The sequence below is a fragment of the Galeopterus variegatus genome, unplaced genomic scaffold (genome assembly GCF_000696425.1).
Source record: "Galeopterus variegatus unplaced genomic scaffold, G_variegatus-3.0.2 Scaffold3337, whole genome shotgun sequence".
NCBI classification, from domain to species: Eukaryota; Metazoa; Chordata; class Mammalia; order Dermoptera; family Cynocephalidae; genus Galeopterus; species Galeopterus variegatus.
Genome location: NW_007729448.1, coordinates 69001 through 88533, shown reverse-complemented (window position 1 = coordinate 88533; position 19533 = coordinate 69001). Strand labels below are relative to the sequence as shown.

The window sequence follows — 19533 nt, the reverse complement described above, 5'->3', positions numbered from 1 at the left end:
CAGGCATTCCTGTCCTGGGAGCCTTTGCTAGCCATCTCCCCCGATCCCTAAGTCTTTGGCACAGTCCAGGGGGGCTCTTTGCAGGAGGCAGGGCAGGAGGAACTGAGCCCATTGGACAGAGCAGGAACCTGGGGGAAAACATTGTCAGGCATCTGAGCTTCCTGTGACTGCCATTTGGGGATGATCTTCCTCTCCGCCCTGGCCCAAGAGGGAGCTTGAGCTCCCTTTAACTTGCTGCTGCTTCTTGTCAGGAGCGTCGCTTGATTTTCTCTGAGACAAGCCCACTCGTCCAGCAAAATAGAGTCCCTCAGGGTGACGGTTGACTTCCTGAAGGTGCCTCTTGGCCTGAAGAAGCCAGTGCTGAAGGAGGTGGCTGTGGGGCCCCCCAAGAGGCCCCAGTCTGTGGCCCTGGAGCGCTACAAGGCACGGCGTTCAGACGCCATGGACACCGAGTCCCAGTACTCGGGCTATTCCTACAAGTCGGGCCACTCCCGCAGCTCCCGCAAGCACAGGTGGGCATGCGTGTGGGGTTGACATAGATGGTGGAGGGAGGGTTGGGAACAGTTCAGAGGTAGGCACCTGCAGGGGTGGTGAGGTGGGGGTGGCTGCTCGAGAGGACCCTGGTTCCCCCCTTGACTTTCTGTGCCTGTTCCTCTGGTTCTCTGCACAGGGACCGCCGGGACCGGCACCGCTCTAAGAGCCGAGATGGGAGCCGTGGGGACAAGTCGGTGACAATCCAGGCTCCAGGGGAGCCCCTGCTGGACAACGAGTCCACGCGAGGGGATGAGCGGGTGAGTGTCAGGGGGATGAGGTGGTCTAGCCCAGGCATTATCAGAGTGTTCCTTGGAGAAGTTGGAGGCTTCATCAGTGAGGAGAAGGGTCTGGAAGAGTCTCTTTAGACAGAAGCCAGATTAGGGAGGGTTTCTTGTGTCATACTTCCCTCGACTTAGCATCCCAAGGTAGGACTTGTTCCAGTAGAATTCCAAGAATTTCAATAGGGATCCCTTTGGAAGCCTCTTCTTTCCTTATCTCCAGAGAGGTGAGGGTGACCTGGGCTGTGTAATAGGAATTGCCTGGTTCCTCTGGAGCTGATGCCAGCCGTCAAGCGGTTGGAAGTCCCGGCAGGACAGTGCTGGTGGGCAGAGCCTGGGGTGTTGGGGGAGTCTTGAGGAGCGGGCACTCCTGTGCCCTCTGGTGTCAGATGGTAGAATGGCATCACCTAGGTCTTAGGGAAAGGAGGTGTCGGAAGAGTAGATGGAGAAAGGGGCAGGGAGAAGAAGCGAGACTGAAGGGATGGAGGAAGACCCTGGAAGAGAGTTCACCAGGACAGGGGTGAGCAGGTTGCTTCTGTTCTCACCTCCGTAGCCCACTGTGCTCACCTGGTAGCGAGGACAGTGGGCAGACCACAGTCCTGGAATATGGCAGAGGCAGGATTCGAGATGACACTGAGGTTGCCCAAGTCTCAATCCTCCTGTTCTTTCTTCTGGGGAGCATCTTAGCAGGTGGAGACTCCCAGATCTTTTTCCTCAGAAGAAATCTCTGTGGCTGACATTGGGAATTCCTGGGTCTTGGCAGCAGAGCAATACCTGACGGAAATGTTCTTTCTCCCTTTTTCCCAATCTCTTCTCCCTGGGACCTGGTCTCCTAACTTCTTGAAGTGACCCTGAGACACGATCAGCTCACCTGTTTTGGGGGAGGAGTTCCCAAGCCCTTAATCCTTGGAGAGGGCAGGCAGTATGTTTCAGGTCATAGGATGAGAAGCAGACCTAGTTCTTTGAGCTGAAAGCAGTCAATTCATCCACCTCCCATCTTTAGATCAGACTCTTTTCCCATCCTTGGGAGAGGAGATTCCTCAACCTCCCTAATCACTGTCCCTGCCAGGCTGTCGACAGCACTCCCCATCCCCAGTGTCTCAGTCCTACAGCCTGAATTCCCTGGGTGACAGGCTATGACTCCATATCCCCAGGCCATCCCAGGACTGAAGTATGTGGGCACTGAAGGCCATTTGGGCAGGATGGCCTCCAGCCACTGCAGAGAAACAGCCCAAGCAGACCACATTCAGAAGGGTACCTGGGGACCTCAGCCTGTCCATCCCCTTGCTTCCAGGAGCAGGCAGCCCCTGTGCTGTGGGCATTCATATGGCCCAGCAGAGCCAGCCTCGCTGACCAGAGACCCAGAGTAGCCCCGAATCTGCACTATGTCCTTCACACCCTGCCCTGATCATTCATACCCCCACCCCCACCCCAGCGTCCTCTTCTCTTCACGCTGCTTTTGTCAGGTCACTCCCTCAATCAGAAACTTACAGTGGCTCTCCATGGCTGGAGAATAGGTGCTCATTGCTTAGCCTGGCATTGCAGCAGGGCGTACAAAAGCCCCACCTTCCTGGCCATGCCTCACTGTGCTCCTGCACATGGACCCCCTGCTTTCACAATCCTCTGGGTACCTCAGTTCATGCCACTTCTGCTTTGAGTGCTCCCCCTGTAGCTTCTGCTGGAATCATGGAATGCTGCAAAAGCTGGAAGGAACTTAGGGCAGTACTTCTAGAATTTTAATGTTTGAGCGATTCATGGGGATCTTGTTAAAATGAAGATTCTGGTTCAGTAAATGTGGAATAGTCCTGAGGTTCTGCATTTCTAACAAGCTCCCAGGTGATGTCCATACTGCTGGTCCACAGATCACTTTGTGAGGAGCCAGCCCTTAGAGATCATTTAGTTCAGTAATACTTGATCTTGGATGAACATTAGAATCATCTTGGGAGCTCCTTTAAAAAAAGATTGACAAGCAGATCCCACTCTCCAATAATTGGTATTATTTTCCAAGATCCCTAGGTGACTCGAATGTGTGCAGCTGGGGCTGGGAATCACTAATTCAGGCCACCTTCTTCATGTCACCTGCCCCCAAGGATCTACTTAGGCCCCACCATTCCCTGGAGTCCTGCCTGCATTTCGTCACTGCCTGAGCAGCTCCCTGCATGTGTCTTGTGTCCTCAGCTCTGAGGGTCGTTACTGCATGTGCAGTTTTTTCCTCTCTCACTGACCGGTGTATAGCTCCCTGGGGCCTGGGTCTCAGACTGGATACTGCAGACGTCAGACTTGGACACACCGTGGAGCTCAGTAAATACTTTGATGGCTGCGTATTTGCTGATTACCCTTTCTTCTTTCTGCCTTCTCCTTTCCCATGCGTTCCTCTGTCTTCCCTCCCTTCATCCTTTCTCCTTTTTCCTCTCCTCCTTCTCCTTTTCTTATCCTTTCCCCTGCATGTGTGGCCGCCTCCTGCCCGTAGGATGACAACTGGGGGGAAACGACGACGGTAGTAACAGGCACCTCGGAGCACAGCATCTCTCACGATGACCTCACGCGCATCGCCAAGGACATGGAGGACAGTGTCCCGCTGGACTGCTCCCGTCACCTGGGCGTGGCGGCGGGGGCCACTCTGGCGCTGCTCTCCTTCCTCACTCCACTGGCTTTCCTGCTGCTGCCCCCACTGTTGTGGCGGGAGGAGCTGGAGCCGTGCGGGACAGCCTGCGAGGGCCTCTTCATCTCCGTGGCCTTCAAGCTGCTCATCCTGCTCCTGGGCAGCTGGGCTCTCTTCTTCCGCCGGCCCAAGGCCTCGCTACCGCGCGTCTTTGTGCTGCGTGCGCTGCTCATGGTGCTCGTCTTCCTGCTCGTCGTCTCCTACTGGCTCTTCTACGGCGTGCGCATCCTGGACGCCCGCGAGCGCAGCTACCAGGGCGTGGTGCAGTTTGCCGTGTCGCTGGTGGACGCCCTGCTCTTCGTGCACTACCTGGCCGTGGTCCTGCTGGAGCTGCGCCAGCTGCAGCCTCAGTTCACGCTCAAGGTCGTGCGCTCCACCGACGGGGCCAGCCGCTTCTACAACGTCGGCCATCTCAGGTGTGGGCGCGTGGGAGGCGGCGGGCGGGAAAGGGCACGGGCCGAGGCTGAGGCTGCCACGGTGGGCTGGGGGCGATGGGCTGGGAGGGCTGTGCGGAAACGAATCGAGTACTTTGCGGCTTAGTAGGTTTTCACCGTTTACTGCTTCATGGGAGGGTCCGGTGCACGGTCGTGGGGCAAGATGGGGCGTGAGTTATGAATTGGGAGTGAACAAGCAATAGAGATGGGAAGTTTCAGTGGCAGATGGAACAACGGGGAAAGAGGTGTGAGACACAAACAGGGGCTTTTGGAATCCATTTTCTAGCCCTTTCTTGGAGGCACAGCTTCTCGTGGGTATCAGTGAATGGCCACTGAGATGAGCTGGCCAAAGGAGGGACCCCCCAGAGGAAAAGAGAAAGGAGAGTTCTTCAGCTCCCCCATACTTGTGGATGGGGTGCCCTTCCCCCACCAGGTCATACAGAGCATCAGTGGCACCTCCTGGGTACTGTCAAGAACCTTGGGGGAATGCTGGAGGGGGATGAGGTGACCCTTGGCTGGGGATCCAGGCCCAATGCCCTTTCTCCCCTGGGCTTCAGCACAGCAGGGAAGGACTAGCAGGCCCAGCTCTGGGAAATGCTTGGGAGCCTGGTAAGTAGACCTCGGGCCCTGAGCCAGGCTTCTTGGAAGCAGCTTGTCCCTGTCCTGTGTCCTCTCCTGCCCTGCCAACCTGCCCTGATGTGTCCCTTCCCCTGCGCCCCTTGTCTGTCCCTTCTCCCTCCCCCTCCTGCCGTCTCCCCCACAGCATCCAGCGCGTGGCAGTGTGGATCCTGGAGAAGTATTACCATGACTTCCCTGTCTACAACCCTGCCCTCCTCAACCTGCCCAAGTCCGTCCTGGCCAAGAAAGTGTCTGGCTTCAAGGTGTATTCCCTCGGAGAGGGTGAGCAGCCCTGCTCCTCCGCCCCTCCCGCTCTCTTCCCATGCAGGACTCCAAGTTACTCCTCTCTCTCACCCTTCTTCCCTTGCTTTCTCCTTTCCCCAGCCCATGTCCCAGCCCCTTCTGTTCTGTCATTTCCCTTGACTCCAGGTGGCTGGTCTTAACTGCTGATTCTACTCGCTGTCCCTTTATGCTATGGTGTGTCCCCTGATCTGGCTCCTGTGTCTGCTCATCAGCCCTAGTCTAGGCCCTTCGGCTCTCTGAGCTCCAGAACCTCCTGGGGAGGAACGTGTGCAAGACTCCTGCCCTTCCATTTCCTTCCTTGTTGCTTTCCTGTGGCCTCGCCCAGAAGTGTCCAGGAGGGCTGGGAATGGGAGTTATTGCTGGGAGGTGGGAACAGCTTCCTCTGGACATGTCGGGCTGCTGTCTCCAGAGCTCTTGGAGTGGGAAGAAGGGCCATGCTCCCGACGTGACCATCCCACTATCCTGCTCCTGTGCAGAAAACAGCACCAACAACTCCACCAGCCAGTCCCGGGCTGTGATTGCAGCGGCGGCCCGGAGGCGGGACAATAGCCACAATGAGTACTACTATGAGGAGGCTGAGCACGAGCGGAGGGTGCGCAAGCGGAGGGCCAGGTGGGTCTCTGGAGGAGAGGAAGACAGAGGGGGGTTCCTGTAACTGCTGGAAATACAAGAGCAGTAATATGGGTGGGTGTGTGTGTATTCGTTTTTCATTGCTGCCATCCAGATTACCATAAACTCAGAGGCCATAAACCAATACACGTTTATGATCTCCCAGTTTCATGGGTCAGATGCCCTGGCCTCACTGGCTGAAATCAAGATAAGCATCATCTGAGCCTGGGCTGCTTCTCCAGGCTCACTGTTGGCAGAATTCGGTTCCTTGTCAGGTGCTCCACAGGTAGTTCACAACATGGCAGTTCACTTTTTCCAGCAGGAAGTGATCTCTCTCTGACTTCTGCCACCAGAGAGAGAAACCTCTGCTTTTAAAGAGCTCATGTGATTAGATCAGGCCCAACAGGATCATCTTATTTTAAAGTCAACTGACTGGGCACTTAAATTACATCTGTAAAATGTACCCACATTACTGAATAACGCTGGTAGAGGTGGGAGGACATCTTTGAATTGTGCCTGCCACAGTGAGGTAGGGACCTCAAAAAGGGGTGTGGGCCTCACTTGCAACGGCAGGGACTGAGGCCTGACTAGACTTCCTACCAGGAGATCTTGAAGGCTTGCTCAGTTTACGGTGCTTTTTTTTTTTTTTGCCTACAAAAAATGAGGTTCTAGTTTCCACATTTTGTTAAATTCTTAAATGCTGTCCTCACGCCTCTCTTTTCGCTGTTCACAATATTACGTGAACTTAAGTCATGTCTGAAGAATATTTCTTGGTGCCCACTCCTTTGTCCATCACAGGCCCCGTTTGGTCCATCGGGATTTCCATGGGGAGGGGCAGAGTGCTTTGGGACTTGGCCATCCACCCCGCTCTCCGCCCCTCCGCCCAGTCTCCAGGCCTCAAGGGCATGAGGTAGCCCTTGACCTGTTCTTGCACGAAGCTCGTGTCCTCTGTAGTAGAACAAAGATCTCTAACTCCATTTCTGTGACGTTCTAGCATGTCTTCAGTTCTCTCAGAAATGGCCCTTGTGGGAAGGAAAGCAGCTATGCCCCCTACCCTTTACCTTCTGTCCTGACTAGGGTCTTTGGATCTATTGTGCTGCCACCATCACTCTTGGCATATAGGGGGGACCCTTTCCTTTCCCCATAACCTTCCTTGCTTGTAGTTGGGAGAAAACATTTTTCCCTTGGTTAACCTGAGACAGAAGGATCTTTTCAAAAGGAACTATATTGAGAAACTTGAGGGAAGCAAAAGAATAAACAGAGAAACCGTAGACATGCACAGATACACACACACTCAGCCCAGAGTCCCATCCTGAGCTAAGTGAAGTTCCCGGGTTGCTGGGTTTCCTGACACTGGGCTACAGGCCTCTCTTCCTTTTCTTGTCCTGCCACCTCAAGCTGGTCCTACTCTTAGGCCAGGTGGGTTTTATTTTGTGTTTTGTTTTTTTTGGAATTCAAGTACAGAGAATTGCATTAATCGCCCTTCTCAGCTCTTAACACATTGTCGTCATAGGGTTCTTCATAGTTCTTTATTCAACTTTCCCTTCTCTCCCAATCCCTGCCTTCACTCCACCCCACATTGCAGGCACCCACTTCAGTGGTGCCTGTATGTATTTCTTCAAAACGCGAGTGTATCCTTGCACAAATTTAGTGTTGGTGTGTGCATGTCCATATGCTTTTAGTAAATTGACATTTTTTCCTGCTTCCTCCTTCACACGCTGTTGTTGAGATTCATTCGTGTTGTCTGTACATCCGGTTTGTTGCATCTTATCGCAGCATAGTAATTAATAGAATCCTATCTAATATCTGGATTATAGTCATCCTCCTCCTTTTTTCCATTTTGATGAATAAGTAGCACATTATTAACATTTTAATTTGCATCTCTCTAATTACTAGTCAGTAACTACTACATATATTTTTTAGCCTTTCAGGCTTCTTGTGAATTTTCTCTCCACCTCCTTTGCCCATTTTTAAGGTTATTGCCTTTTTCTTGATAGAAATTGTAGCGAATTCTTCCCATATTCTACATACTAATCCCTTCTTGGTTTTAGGTGCTACATATATTCCCCCCGCACCCCTGTCAGATGTCAGTTAATGTTGCCTGTGCTATCATGGTTGAATAAAAATCTGTCATTTTGATGAAATCATGTCTATTAATTTAGGGCCTAATGAAGTGTGATTTGAGGTCTTATTTAAGAAGTCTTTTCCTAGGGTTTGATGGACTGCTTGGTCTTTCCTATAGCACAGTTCCTAGTTGTCTCTCTGGGTTTGACACTAAATTTGTCTTCTTTGAGTCTCTGGGCTGGGTTCACTGAGCTCTGTGGCTATTTCCTGTCTCCAGTTGGGGAAGGGCCGTACCACTCCCACCATCCACCAGCCCCCAGATGTCCAGCCCTTGGTGCCAGATGGGTTTGTATTGCTTTGGAGGGAGCACAAAGGCCTGGCCTTGCTTGGGCTGTTGGCAGGTTGGAGCCAGATGAGGGGAAGATGAGAGGTGGGCATCTGGTGCTGACCCCTCCTGTCCCCCAGGCTTGTGGTGGCAGTGGAGGAGGCCTTCACGCACATTAAGCGGCTGCAGGAAGAGGAGCAGAAGAATCCCAGGGAGGTGATGGACCCCCGGGAGGCAGCCCAGGCCATCTTCGCATCCATGGCCCGTGCCATGCAGAAGTACCTTCGGACCACCAAGCAGCAGCCTTACCACACCATGGAGAGCATCCTCCAGCACCTTGAATTCTGCATCACACACGACATGACGCCCAAGGTTGGCCACTGTGCTCCTGGCTTCCTTCCTCTCTCCCCAGCTTCTAGTCCTCTTCTTTTTTGCCTTCATTTTCCCTTATTCTCTTACTTCTTTCCTCATGTCCACCACTCTCTCTCTCTCATCTTCGTCTCCTTCTTATAATCTCATCCCTCATCCCTACCTCTTCCTCCCTGTCTGCACGGGGTGAAGTGGATGAGGAGAAGGGGGGCTTCAGAACTACTTGGGGGAATGGCTGAGACCCCTTTCTCATCTTTATAAGGGCTCTAGAGTTTCCCAGATCCAAAGTCCCACCTTTACCTCCTTACCCACTCTACCTCCACCAGGTGGTCTTTGCTCTGTGCCTATTTTGAGCTGTTGCCCACCCCTCAGCTCTATTGCCAGCTCCCTAGAATTGCTTTCTCTGAGCTGCCCTTGGTGAACAGGTGACTAGAGATGTTGTACTTTAACCTCAACTCCTCCGACTCCCTCCTGGTGCACACCTGCTTGGCGCTGATCATACAGGGTGTATGGGAAGGAAGGATGAAGGAGGAAGGGCTTGCCCGGGTCATGGTCTGGGGTAAGGAGAGGAGCAGAGGCTGGGGGCTCAGGGAGCAGAGCTCCAGTCCTGACTCTCATGAGCTGCATCACCTCTATGGGCCCAGCTTCCTCATTTATAAAACAAAGGTCTGAAGCAGGTGATCTCACGCCACTTCCTGCTCTCATATTCCAAGATCCTAGTTCATATGCAAAGAGCTCAGGGACATCCATGCCCCAGGGATTGAAGGACAGTAGGTGGATGAGAGAGATTCCTACACAGCCCCTTCTCCCCTCCCCAGGCCTTCCTGGAGCGATACCTGGCAGCTGGACCCACCATCCAGTACCACAAGGAACGCTGGCTGGCCAAACAGTGGACACTGGTGAGCGAGGAGCCGGTGACCAACGGGCTCAAGGATGGCATTGTTTTCCTCTTAAAACGCCAGGACTTCAGCCTGGTGGTGAGCACCAAGAAGGTCCCATTCTTCAAACTCTCCGAGGAATTTGTGGATCCCAAGTCGCACAAGTTTGTCATGAGGCTGCAGTCTGAGACCTCAGTGTGACTGTGCAACAGCAGGGAGAATGGGAGACTCTGGGGGGCTCCTGAGGGGGTGGGAGGGGGCTTGGCTTTCAGGCCTGGCCCCACATTCCTGCCACCCTTCATCCTCCTGCTCTTGTTTTTTTTACTTGAATTAACTTACCCACCCCCCCTCCATTTCCTCCCCTCCTCCTTATTGACCCTGTGTGATCCTGGGGAGGCCGTCCTGCTGTGAACAGCACCTGGGGAGTCCCTCCGCCCCTTTTGTATCACTCCAGGCCCTGCAGGAATCAGTGCCTCTCTCCCTCTCCTTCCCTAACCTTTCCCTGCTGACGATCTCTTCTGAAAGGGCACAGGGCCCTCCTGATTGTACCCTCGTCTCCTGTTTCTCCACTTACACACCCAGTTCTTTCCAGGGGCTTCTGACGGGGCTTCTCTGGGGGGCATGGATATGACTCCAGAGAGCCATGGTGCCAAACTCCTCCAGGGCAGCAGCTCCCCATCCTGTCTCCTGACCGTACCAGTAACAAACCCTGAGTTCCTGCCACATAGCACCAGAGTTAGGAATCCCCCCACCAGGGTTATCTGCCTCCAGCTTAGAGTCTCCCATCCCCATCCATGCATATTTAGAGCAAGGGAAGGTCCCCTCCTTTATCCAGAAATCTCTACCTTCCATTTCTGATTTGCATGGTCACCTGTGACCACAGGCAAACCGAGGTGGAAACCCTCTGGGACCACTTTTCCTGGGCCTTACGGGAAGGTACCTTTCTTCCAATGTGTCTTTCCTAGGCAGCCTCTGAGGGGAAGGGCAGGATAGACCCCTGAGGTCTGGGAGAGACCCTGGTCACTGACCCTTGCCCTCAGAACCTGCCCTCACCTTTGTTTCTGCCCTTCCCAGTGAGGGATGACATGTAGACTCCTGTACAGACTGAGTGGCGTGCAGACCCTGACGCAACCCCTGTGGTCTAAGACAAGCATTTTTCTTTCCTTCACCAGCCACCCTGAGACCTGCTGTCTTCTCTCGACTCCAGAGACCTGTCGCGTCACCTCTTCTGGGGGGAAGAGCCAGCAGCTCCCCTCATCCCCTGCCTTAAGTCCAGTTCTTTGCCTCAGGGGTCTCTTTTCCTGGCCCTTCCAGGGTCCCTTGCTCTTCACTCCCTGCCGAATTCTCTGGGTTCTGGGCTCCCTCTGTATTGGGGTTAGGGACCAGGATTATTGCCTTTTGTGGGTACTTAGCCCCTCACCCTGTTTTAGCTTCCAAAGTCTTTGTACCAAATCCAAATTTTCAATAGTTTAGGTCTCATTTTGAGAAAAATTTGATGGCCCTGTAATACATATTTTTTATGTAAATCTGAGCCTTTTAATCAGACACTTTTAAATTACGTAGTTTTCACAAAGGGGAATGGAAATAGGAAGCACCCATATACGTCCAGCCAGGATCCACATGGAGGACCATGCCCCTGGGCCAGTCCTCTAAATAACTCACAGTGCCCCTTCAGAGGCCCTTCTTTCCCCAAAGACACTGTTGGTTCCTGCCTTGCAGAGCACACCCTGGGGTGAGATCCCTATTGATCTCTTACCTGGGAGGCTTCCTCTCTGCCTGGTGGCAGCCCTGGGGTGACGGAGCCTAGTGATAGGGGGTTCTCCCGCTGTCCTTTCTGAAAAGGCACGACTGTCCACCCACCACTGGCTAGAGAGGGACTCATAGCCATTGTCCCCACTGGGATGAGGTGCAGGGCTGACTTGGGCAGGGCCTCGGGCTAGGGCTGAAAGTTTTTGGATAGGCCTGCGTGAAATCCATTCTTCACTGGAGGTCCTGAGAAGGTATCTTTTCTTCTCTTCAAAAACCTGATTTCAGAGGAGTCCCTTCCTGTCACATAAATACCTCACTATCCTGGAAAACAGGGCCTGGATGGTGATTGGGGTCATGGCCTTTGTGGGCAGGAGGGGATGTGGTGTGGTTTGAGGAGTGGGCTGGGGTGGGGAGAGGGAAAGTGTTTGGAATCTTAGTTGCTGCCCTAGGTTAGGGGTGGAGGAGTGTTTATTTTAAAAACCTGCCATGTTTTTAATCACTGTGATTTTTTTCATTCCTTTTTCTTAAACAAAAAGAATTTCTTCCCCCAAACTCTCTCTCTAAGCACTAAGGGCTGTGACTGAGAATGGTAGCGTTTTTTGGTCCTTTGCGTCAGAACTGTGGTATCTTTGTCTTCTTTGATTATTATTGTTATTATTATTTTTTAAAACTTCAGGATAAATTGTCAAGTGTATGGCTGTGCGTTTGTCTTTTGTTTCTCCTGTATGGGAAGTTGTCTTCATGCTGTGAACTGCTGTGGGGGGTGCAGCTGACTCAGTTTCTCCGAGCAGTTTCCCCCACTATGCCTGTCCCACCATTCGGTGGATTTTCTCATTCTTCCGCTGCAAGGGCATGCCTGTCTCTTGCACTCGCCCCCCCACCCCATGTCACCATAAGGGATGTTGTGCTGGGTCTCTCCAGCTCTCTTGTTTCTAAGACTTCGTGGCGTCCTAGCTCATCCCTACGAACCCACTCGGCCTTCCTTTTCATTACTTTAGAACGCTTTCCCTTCTTCCCTCCACACCAGCACATGGTGCCTCGGTCCTTTGCCTACCTCGCACTCTGCACTGTCCCCACTGGCCTCTTTCTCCTAAACTAGTCTATGCTCTCTGTGTTCATTCTTGTTTATTTCCCTCTAGTCTCTCATTTCTTCTCCCCCCCCCTCCATTTCAGCCCTTAATTTTTCACTTCCCCATCCCCACTCAGTATTCCTAGTGCAAACCCTGATACAACACTTGTGATGAGACTTTGGGATCTCTGGAACCTTCCCATCTGGGACATCCATTTCCCAGAGTTTGTGCATCTCTCCTCTGCTGGGCCCAGATGAGCTCCCTTGCCCCTCCATGGTGTCCATCAGTCTGTCTGTCTTCTCTTTCCTCTGCCCTCCCCAGGGGGCAGTATCTGCTGATGGATTCAGTCCTGTTGTGTGATTGTTGTGATTTGTTCTTCTGTGTGCAAAAGGAAGGGGGCTTTTTGAGTCCCTTCCAAGTGAGATTGTAAATGTAGAATCTTCCACTGTTGGATCTAGATTTTTTTTTTCTTTTTTTGGGTTACAGAGCTGAGACCTTGTGCATGCATGTAGAAAATTGTATAATGTAAATTTTTTTTTTAATATATAAAAAGCTTGTTTTTACAGTTTGCGGTGGATCTAAACATTATGGCAATTTTAGGGATTTTTTCTTAAACATAGCAACTAAAACTGTACAAATTTTTTTTACATAAAATAAAGACATTTGACTTTTGTGGGGGCATTCTGTTACTTTTCTTTTCTTTTCTTTTCTTTTTTCGGAAATGGGAACAAAAGAGGGCCAGAGAGGAATGAATATATGTTCCTTGTGAGGGAGTGGATGGGCCAGGAGGGGGCAGTGTGAGCTCGTTATGGTTCCAGAAGTCCTCGGGATATGTAGGCAAGAAATGGGAGAAGGAAAAAGAAAATTATGAGGAGGAAAATGCAGTGGTGCTAAGGAGATTAGTATAAAGAAAGGGATTATCAGGAGAAGAGGAAAAAGGCCCTAAATGCATTGCAGAAGCCTCTGGGGCCAACCCTTCCATTACAGGCCCAGAGGCCTAGGGAGACAGAATGATCTTGGGGAACAGACCTGAGGCGCCCTCCACGGGCTCGCCACCCAGGGCCACCTGGGGCAGCCACTTCCAGCACCAGCACTCCAGCTGCTTTGGCTGCTCCAGCTGTGGCTGAATTAGCCCCAGGTATGGCTGGACCTGCAGCTTTAGAAAATACAAGCTGGTAGCCTTGGCAAAATCCGCATGGTGTTAGGTCTGCAGGCTCCCAGACTGCCAGAGCTCTGAAGGCTTGGGAACCTCGACCCCGATTTCAAAGGATGTATGGAAAAGCCTGAGAGCCCAGGAAGAGATCTGTTGCAGGGGTAGAGTCACCACAGACAGCTTTCGCTAGAACAGTGTCGAGTGGAATGTGGGGTCAGAGTTGCAACAGGAAAACCCCAACAGTGCCACACCTAGTGGAGCCATGAGAGTGGGACCACGATAGAGACCCCAGACCTGTGGAGCTACCAGAGAGGAACGCCAGCCTGAATTGTGGCCTGAGACCAGGAAAGCCATAGGAGTGGAGCTGCCCAAGGACTTAGGGTCCCAGCTCTCACACCAGTGTGCAGAGGACATCAAACATGGAGTCAAGGTACATGATTTGCCAGCTTTGGGTTTAATGCCTGCCCTGCTGGGTTTCAGACTTGTTTAGGGCCTGTTACCCCATACTTTTGGCCTATTTCTCCTTTTTTGGACAGGAATGTGTACCCTATGTTTGTCCCGCCATTGTATCTTTTCAGTAGATAACTTGTTTTGATTTCACAAATGGGACTTTGAACTTTGGACTTTTGAGTTGAAACAAGTTAAGATTTTGGGGATGAAATGAATGTATTTACCTGTGAGAAGGACATAAACTTTGGGGGTCAGGGGTGGAATGATATGGATTGTGTCCCCCAAGTTTTATGTATTAGTAGCTTGATCTCCACTGTGACTGTTAAGAGGGTGGGATATATTATTATAGTAATTGAGAAGTGGGGCCTTGAAGAGGTGATTAGACTCTGTGAATGGATTAATAATGGTAGTCATGGGTGTGGTTCTGAGGGCTTTAAAAGGAGAGCAGTGAGACTGTCTCTCTGCTCTGACATTTTCTGCCACGTGAGACCTCCCACATTGCTGTAAAGCCACCAAAGAAAACCCTCACCAGATGTGTTCTCTGGACTTTAGACTTCCCAAGCCTCTGAAACTGTAAGCAAAAAGTTTTGTTTTCTTGTTAAAGAGAAAAAAAGAAAAAGGAAATTGCTTATTCTGAACCCTGATTCTGAGGAGAGAGAATAAAAGAATGTGAGGACTTAGCCTCTCCCTGGGGTGGTTGTTAGGATAAGGAGGAAGGAAAAGTTATTTAATGGGTAGATCCTCTGGAGCAAGCTTGTGTCTGTGTGTCCTCTAAATGAGGGAGAGGAGTGGAATTCTAAAACATCTTTCTAAAACAGAAGGTACCATAGGAATTTCAGGGAATAGCTGATGATTTCAGTCAATAGTGACAGCTCATAACATTTCATTGAGAAGAATACCTGAAGTATATCTCTTAGTTTGGAATACATCTGCAGACCACTGTTCAGTTGTCACGGTGGTGCTTGTCACCAAGCACTAGAATCATAAAGACATCAGCGCCCTTCTCCCACCTTCACTCAGACCTGACCTCTCTGTGACTCTAGGCAAAATGCTTAGTCTGTAGACAGCTTTCTAAGGTTAAAAGCAAACTTTCCTGGGTGGAGTTGACTCATTTACTAGATTTAGGCTTCCTTTCCCCTGCCCCATACTTTGCCCGGCTCTGGGGATGCAAAGACAAGACAACCTTGGTCCTTGTCCTGGAGGAAGACCCAGTCTACAGGGGGTGACAGGCCAGATAGCCTAGTGCCAGGCTGTCTGGCATGCTCACAAGCAGGGCGCACACAAGGCCGGCCTGGATTCCATCGAGCTCAGGAGCTTTCCTTCTTCAAGAAATTTAGGGAGTTCATTTAAGACTCAAGAGGGGGTAACACAATCTCCTTGAGATTAGGTTTTGTTCACCTAAATATTCCTAGCTTCTATATCAGATCCTCGCATATAGTTGGTACTCAATAAAAAGTTATTGAATGAATAATGAATTTTTATTTTTTTATTTTTTTAAATTTTTTTTTCCTTTTTGTCTTTTTTCGTGTCCGGCAATGGATCACAACCCTCAGTGTCGTGCCCGTACCGGACCGGGACCGGCAACGGGATCGCAACCCTCGGTGTCGCGCCCGCACCTCGCTCAGCCAGTGAGCGGGAACCGGTCTGTATGTGGGATTCGAACCCTCGGCGGGAGCGCCGCCGCGCTCCCAAGCGGCGCACTGTAGCAGTGCGCCACCGGGCCGGCCCTGAATAATGAATTTTTATTTTTTTATTTTTTTAAATTTTTTTTTCCTTTTTGTCTTTTTTCGTGTCCGGCAATGGATCACAACCCTCAGTGTCGTGCCCGTACCGGACCGGGACCGGCAACGGGATCGCAACCCTCGGTGTCGCGCCCGCACCTCGCTCAGCCAGTGAGCGGGAACCGGTCTGTATGTGGGATTCGAACCCTCGGCGGGAGCGCCGCCGCGCTCCCAAGCGGCGCACTGTAGCAGTGCGCCACCGGGCCGGCCCTGAATAATGAATTTTTAAAAATGACTAATACAATAGGGGCATATAAAAGGGATCATATATTTTCTTCTTCTCCCTTTAAAAGTACACTCAAGTCTTTCTCATGTGAAAACAAACAAACACTTCCCTTGAAACTGCATCCCCTTTTCTCGTAGCTCTGTCCTTTTTGTAACTAGGCTTGTGGAAGAATACCTGCACTTGCTATTTTTAGTTCACCTCAGAGTCTACTTCTGAGTTATCATCAACAAACTTCTCCCCTAGCATGCCTCTGAAATTATTCTTGCTCTTAGTGCCAAATGTAATAAACACTTTTTAGTTTAGTAAGTCTTTATTCAATATCTATGGTGTTCCCAGCCTGGTACTAAAGTGGTTTGGCTGGTAAAGACACTGGATATGGTCCTACCCTCACTGAGCTAAACTTTGTGGCCCCTTGAGTAGTCTGTATTTAACCTCATGGACCTCTTTCCCTAATGCTGGCCCTGTGAATTAATAGATTTAAGGGCAGATCTCAATATTTGGTCAATAAGATGATATTTTCTCTAGGGGCTTGCTGAAAGCAAAAGTGATAATCTCAACCTTTTGTCATGTAACAAAGGGTGTTTATAACTGTAGCTGAAAAGATGAGCTTTCCAAGGAAGTACTTCACATATCACTGAAGGTCGGGACTCAGCTTGGTGGACTGTAAGGATCACGCCCAGGACCTCCTGACATTGCTGCCCAGATGTGATTTTCCAGCCTTTGCCTTTGAAATGCAGTCAAGACGGGACTGGGAACTGGGGCTCTGGATGATGTGACATAAGGATATTTAGACCCAGGTCTTAGCAATTCGTTATTAGTTTTTTTACTTGGGGCAGTTTAATGGCTTCTATAGAACTGAAACCAAAACCCAGCTGCTTAAAATAGCACCTGGCTTGGGGCCGGCCCGGTGGCGCGCTGGAGAGTGCGCCACTTGAGAGCGCGGCGGCGCTCCTATCGAGGGTTCGGATCCCATGTGGAGACCGGTTCCCACTCACTGGCTGAGTGTGGTGTGGGCGCAGCACCGAGGGTTGCGATCCCGTTGCCGGTCCCCGGTATGGGCGCGACACCGAGGGTTGCGATCCCGTTACCAGTCAGTAAAAAAGACAAAAAGGGAAAAAAAAGGAGTCAGCCTTTGTAAAACCATTACAGCATTAGTGCATACAAGGTCATGGAAAATGCTACAGAGATTAAATAAAGGACTGTCCACATAGGAGAAAGAACTTGGAGAACAGTTATCCTTGTCCACCTCCCCAATTTCTCTTTAGGTGGGGAATGGGGTCTATTTCTTTGTTCCGAAGGTTAGGGCAGACATGATATCCTAGGAGCTTATAACAGCAAATGCCACACTTAAGTATGTGTGTAGTAGTGGGAGAAGGCACTGGTTTATAATTAGGAAACCCGGACGAGGTATTGGTTACTCTTATTTCATCTCATGTTTTGGTAGGGCACTTACGGTGTGCTAGGCATTGGGATATCAAGATAAATAAAACATTGCCCCCCTCCCCTAAGAGCTCGTGGGACTTTTGCTAGTAGAATTGAAAATTTTTATTATTTTGTCACCTGTTGTAGGCAACCTAAGGAAGTACAACTATTCCCTAGAGGTGGTAGGTACTGTCAGCAAGAGGTAGACTGAAGCTAACATCCTGGAATGCGTTGAACTTGACATAGAAGGTATTTTGATGTCACTATTCAAAAAGAGCCATCTGTACTCTCTGATATCCTGTAAGGGGAATCACTTTTCTTGAATAAAATTAGGAGCATTAGATCTTTGGTTGTGTCTTGTCTCTTCTTGCTTTTGGGTACAATTAGCCCATGCTGGTGCTCCACCCAGGGCAAATATGTGGTTAAAAGTATCTGAATTTTTAGCCTTTTTAGGGAAATGAAACTACTGTGTATGGGACTATAATGGTGGATATATGTCATAAATTTGTCCAAACCCATGCAGTGTACAACACCAATAGTGAATGCTGATGCAAATTTTGGACTTCAGGTTAAGATATGTCAATGTAGGTCCATCAATTGTAATAGATGTAGCACTCTGGTGGGGGATGTTGAGAATGGGAGAGGCTACGTGAGGGGGTAGGGGGTATAAAGAAAATCTCTGAACCTTCCACTTAATTTTCCTGTGGACCTAAAAACTACTCTAAAGAATAAAGTCTGTTAAGAAACAAACAAACAGCAAGCACAAAAGCACAACCTTACCTAATTCTAGATATGGATGTAGTAATAAAAGTAACAGTATAGGTACTTGTGACAAAAAAGTGAAAGTGTGTGCTATTTTCCCTAGATCCTTTAAATTGTGTCACTGTGGAGCTTGGAAGTCTGATAAGGACAACTGAAAAAGGAAGAGGAAGGTCTGGTGGTCCACTACTGTGACAGCTGAAAATTTGCATGAGTGGACTTAAATGTGTCAGGAGATATGTGGTTTAACTTAGTGGTGGTTTTGCTTCTTTCAAGTTCCTGTTAATGTTAGTTCTCTTTGATATATGAATGTGTGATTTAAAGATGGGGTCGACTGGGATAGTTTTTGCTGTAATAAAGAATGCTTGTTGAAGAACTGCTTGTCTTCTGCCAGTTTACTTATATCCTACCATAGTACCTTTGGCCTCAAAGATGAAATTCAGTTAAAAAGAAAGCAGAGAAAGCTGACCTTGCAGATTTCACTTTCAAGAATGGATATAAAATCCAGTACTTCTGGTTTGGAGCTTATTGAACAATTCGACACCAGAGAACTTGCTTCCTGGGACTGAAATCTTCAAGTGGCTTTTATTTTAACTTGAAGTAGGTCCCCAAAATAGAGTTTCTTAAACTTTAATTGTGAATATAGCAAATGTGCAAATCACTTGAGGATCTTGTAAAAAGGCAGATTCTGATGCAACAGGTCTTGGGTAGGACCTGAGATTCTTCATTTTGAACAAGTGCCCAGATATCTTATTCAGCTCTGGCTGCCCTAACAAAATACCATAGACTGGGAGGGCTTAAAACACAGAAACTTATTTCTCACAGTTCCAGAGGTTGAAAATCTAAGATCAGGGTGCCAGCATGGTTGGGATCTGGTGAAGGCTCCCTTCTTGACTTATAAATGGCTGCCTTCTTGCTGTGTCCTCACATGGCAGAGAGAGAGAGAGAGAGAGAGGAGAGAGAGAGAGAGAGAGAGAGAGAGCACGTGCACGCGCCAGGTCTCATGTTTCTCATATTGGCACTAATCCCATCATGAGGGCCCTACTGTCATGACCTCATCTAAACGTAATTACTTCCCAAATGCCCCATCTCCAAATTGGAGATTAGGCTTCAATATATTAATTTTTTTTGGGGGGGGGGACACAATTCAACCCATAGCACAAGGTACTGCTGCTGCTGCTGTTCTGCAGAACTTATTTTGAGTAGCAAGTCCCTAAAATAAGCTTTGTATACCCATGACAGTATGAGGGGCCCACATGCCTTACTTGACTAAGAGACTTGATGGAAGAGATTAAAATTGAGAGATCTAAATTTCATGAATATAATAAATAGCGTGGTAAAGCCATTGTTGCTCATGTTATAGAATTGCACCATCTGTATCAAATTGTGATTTTATGAGACTCTCACATGATATGTGTGAGGTGGCTTTATGTGTGGAGTTTACACTAAAGCAGTTTGGTGGACCTCTTAGCTGATATAATGATGACATTATACATTTATGGTGGCACAAAAAAGTGCTAAGCTGGTGAGACCTTATCTCTAAAGGCCTTAGAGAAATTAAAGGACCAGTTTACAATTTAAGTTATCTTTGGCCAGAAATATCTTGCCAACATGACCAATGGAAGAGGGGAAATACAGGAGTTTTACCATGTTTAGAGAGTTTCAGATAAGATGACTTAATGTACTTCAATATTTACATTAATTGCTATGGGTATAGAATGAAAGTAACATCATATCAGTAATTATACGTGGCATCACATATCAATAATTTAGAAATGTTCAAGTTTCTTTGCCCAAGTTGTGATCACTATACAAACTTCAAAATCATAATGATCATGCAGTTGATATT

At 49.4% G+C, this 19533-nt stretch overlaps 1 protein-coding gene across 1 annotated transcript; it reads left to right on the top strand.

Moving 5' to 3' along the window:
- Window positions 1-251: 251 nt before the first annotated feature.
- On the top strand, window positions 252-12574 carry VANGL2 (VANGL planar cell polarity protein 2). Its single transcript, XM_008584696.1, has 7 exons — window positions 252-512; window positions 671-791; window positions 3283-3890; window positions 4672-4808; window positions 5306-5441; window positions 7968-8199; window positions 9015-12574. The coding sequence occupies exons 1-7, from the start codon at window positions 442-444 to the stop codon at window positions 9273-9275; spliced, it is 1566 nt and encodes a 521-aa protein (XP_008582918.1). The 5' UTR covers window positions 252-441; the 3' UTR covers window positions 9276-12574.
- The last annotated feature ends 6959 nt before the right edge of the window (window positions 12575-19533 follow it).

Bases quoted from the DNA above. Each gene is read 5' to 3' on its own strand.
- VANGL2 (XM_008584696.1), top strand. From the start codon at position 442: ATGGACACCGAGTCCCAGTACTCGGGCTATTCCTACAAGTCGGGCCAC. The intron at 513-670 runs GTGGGCATGCGT...TTCTCTGCACAG, and splicing joins CGCAGCTCCCGCAAGCACAG to GGACCGCCGGGACCGGCACC. The intron at 3,891-4,671 runs GTGTGGGCGCGT...TCTCCCCCACAG, and splicing joins TACAACGTCGGCCATCTCAG to CATCCAGCGCGTGGCAGTGT.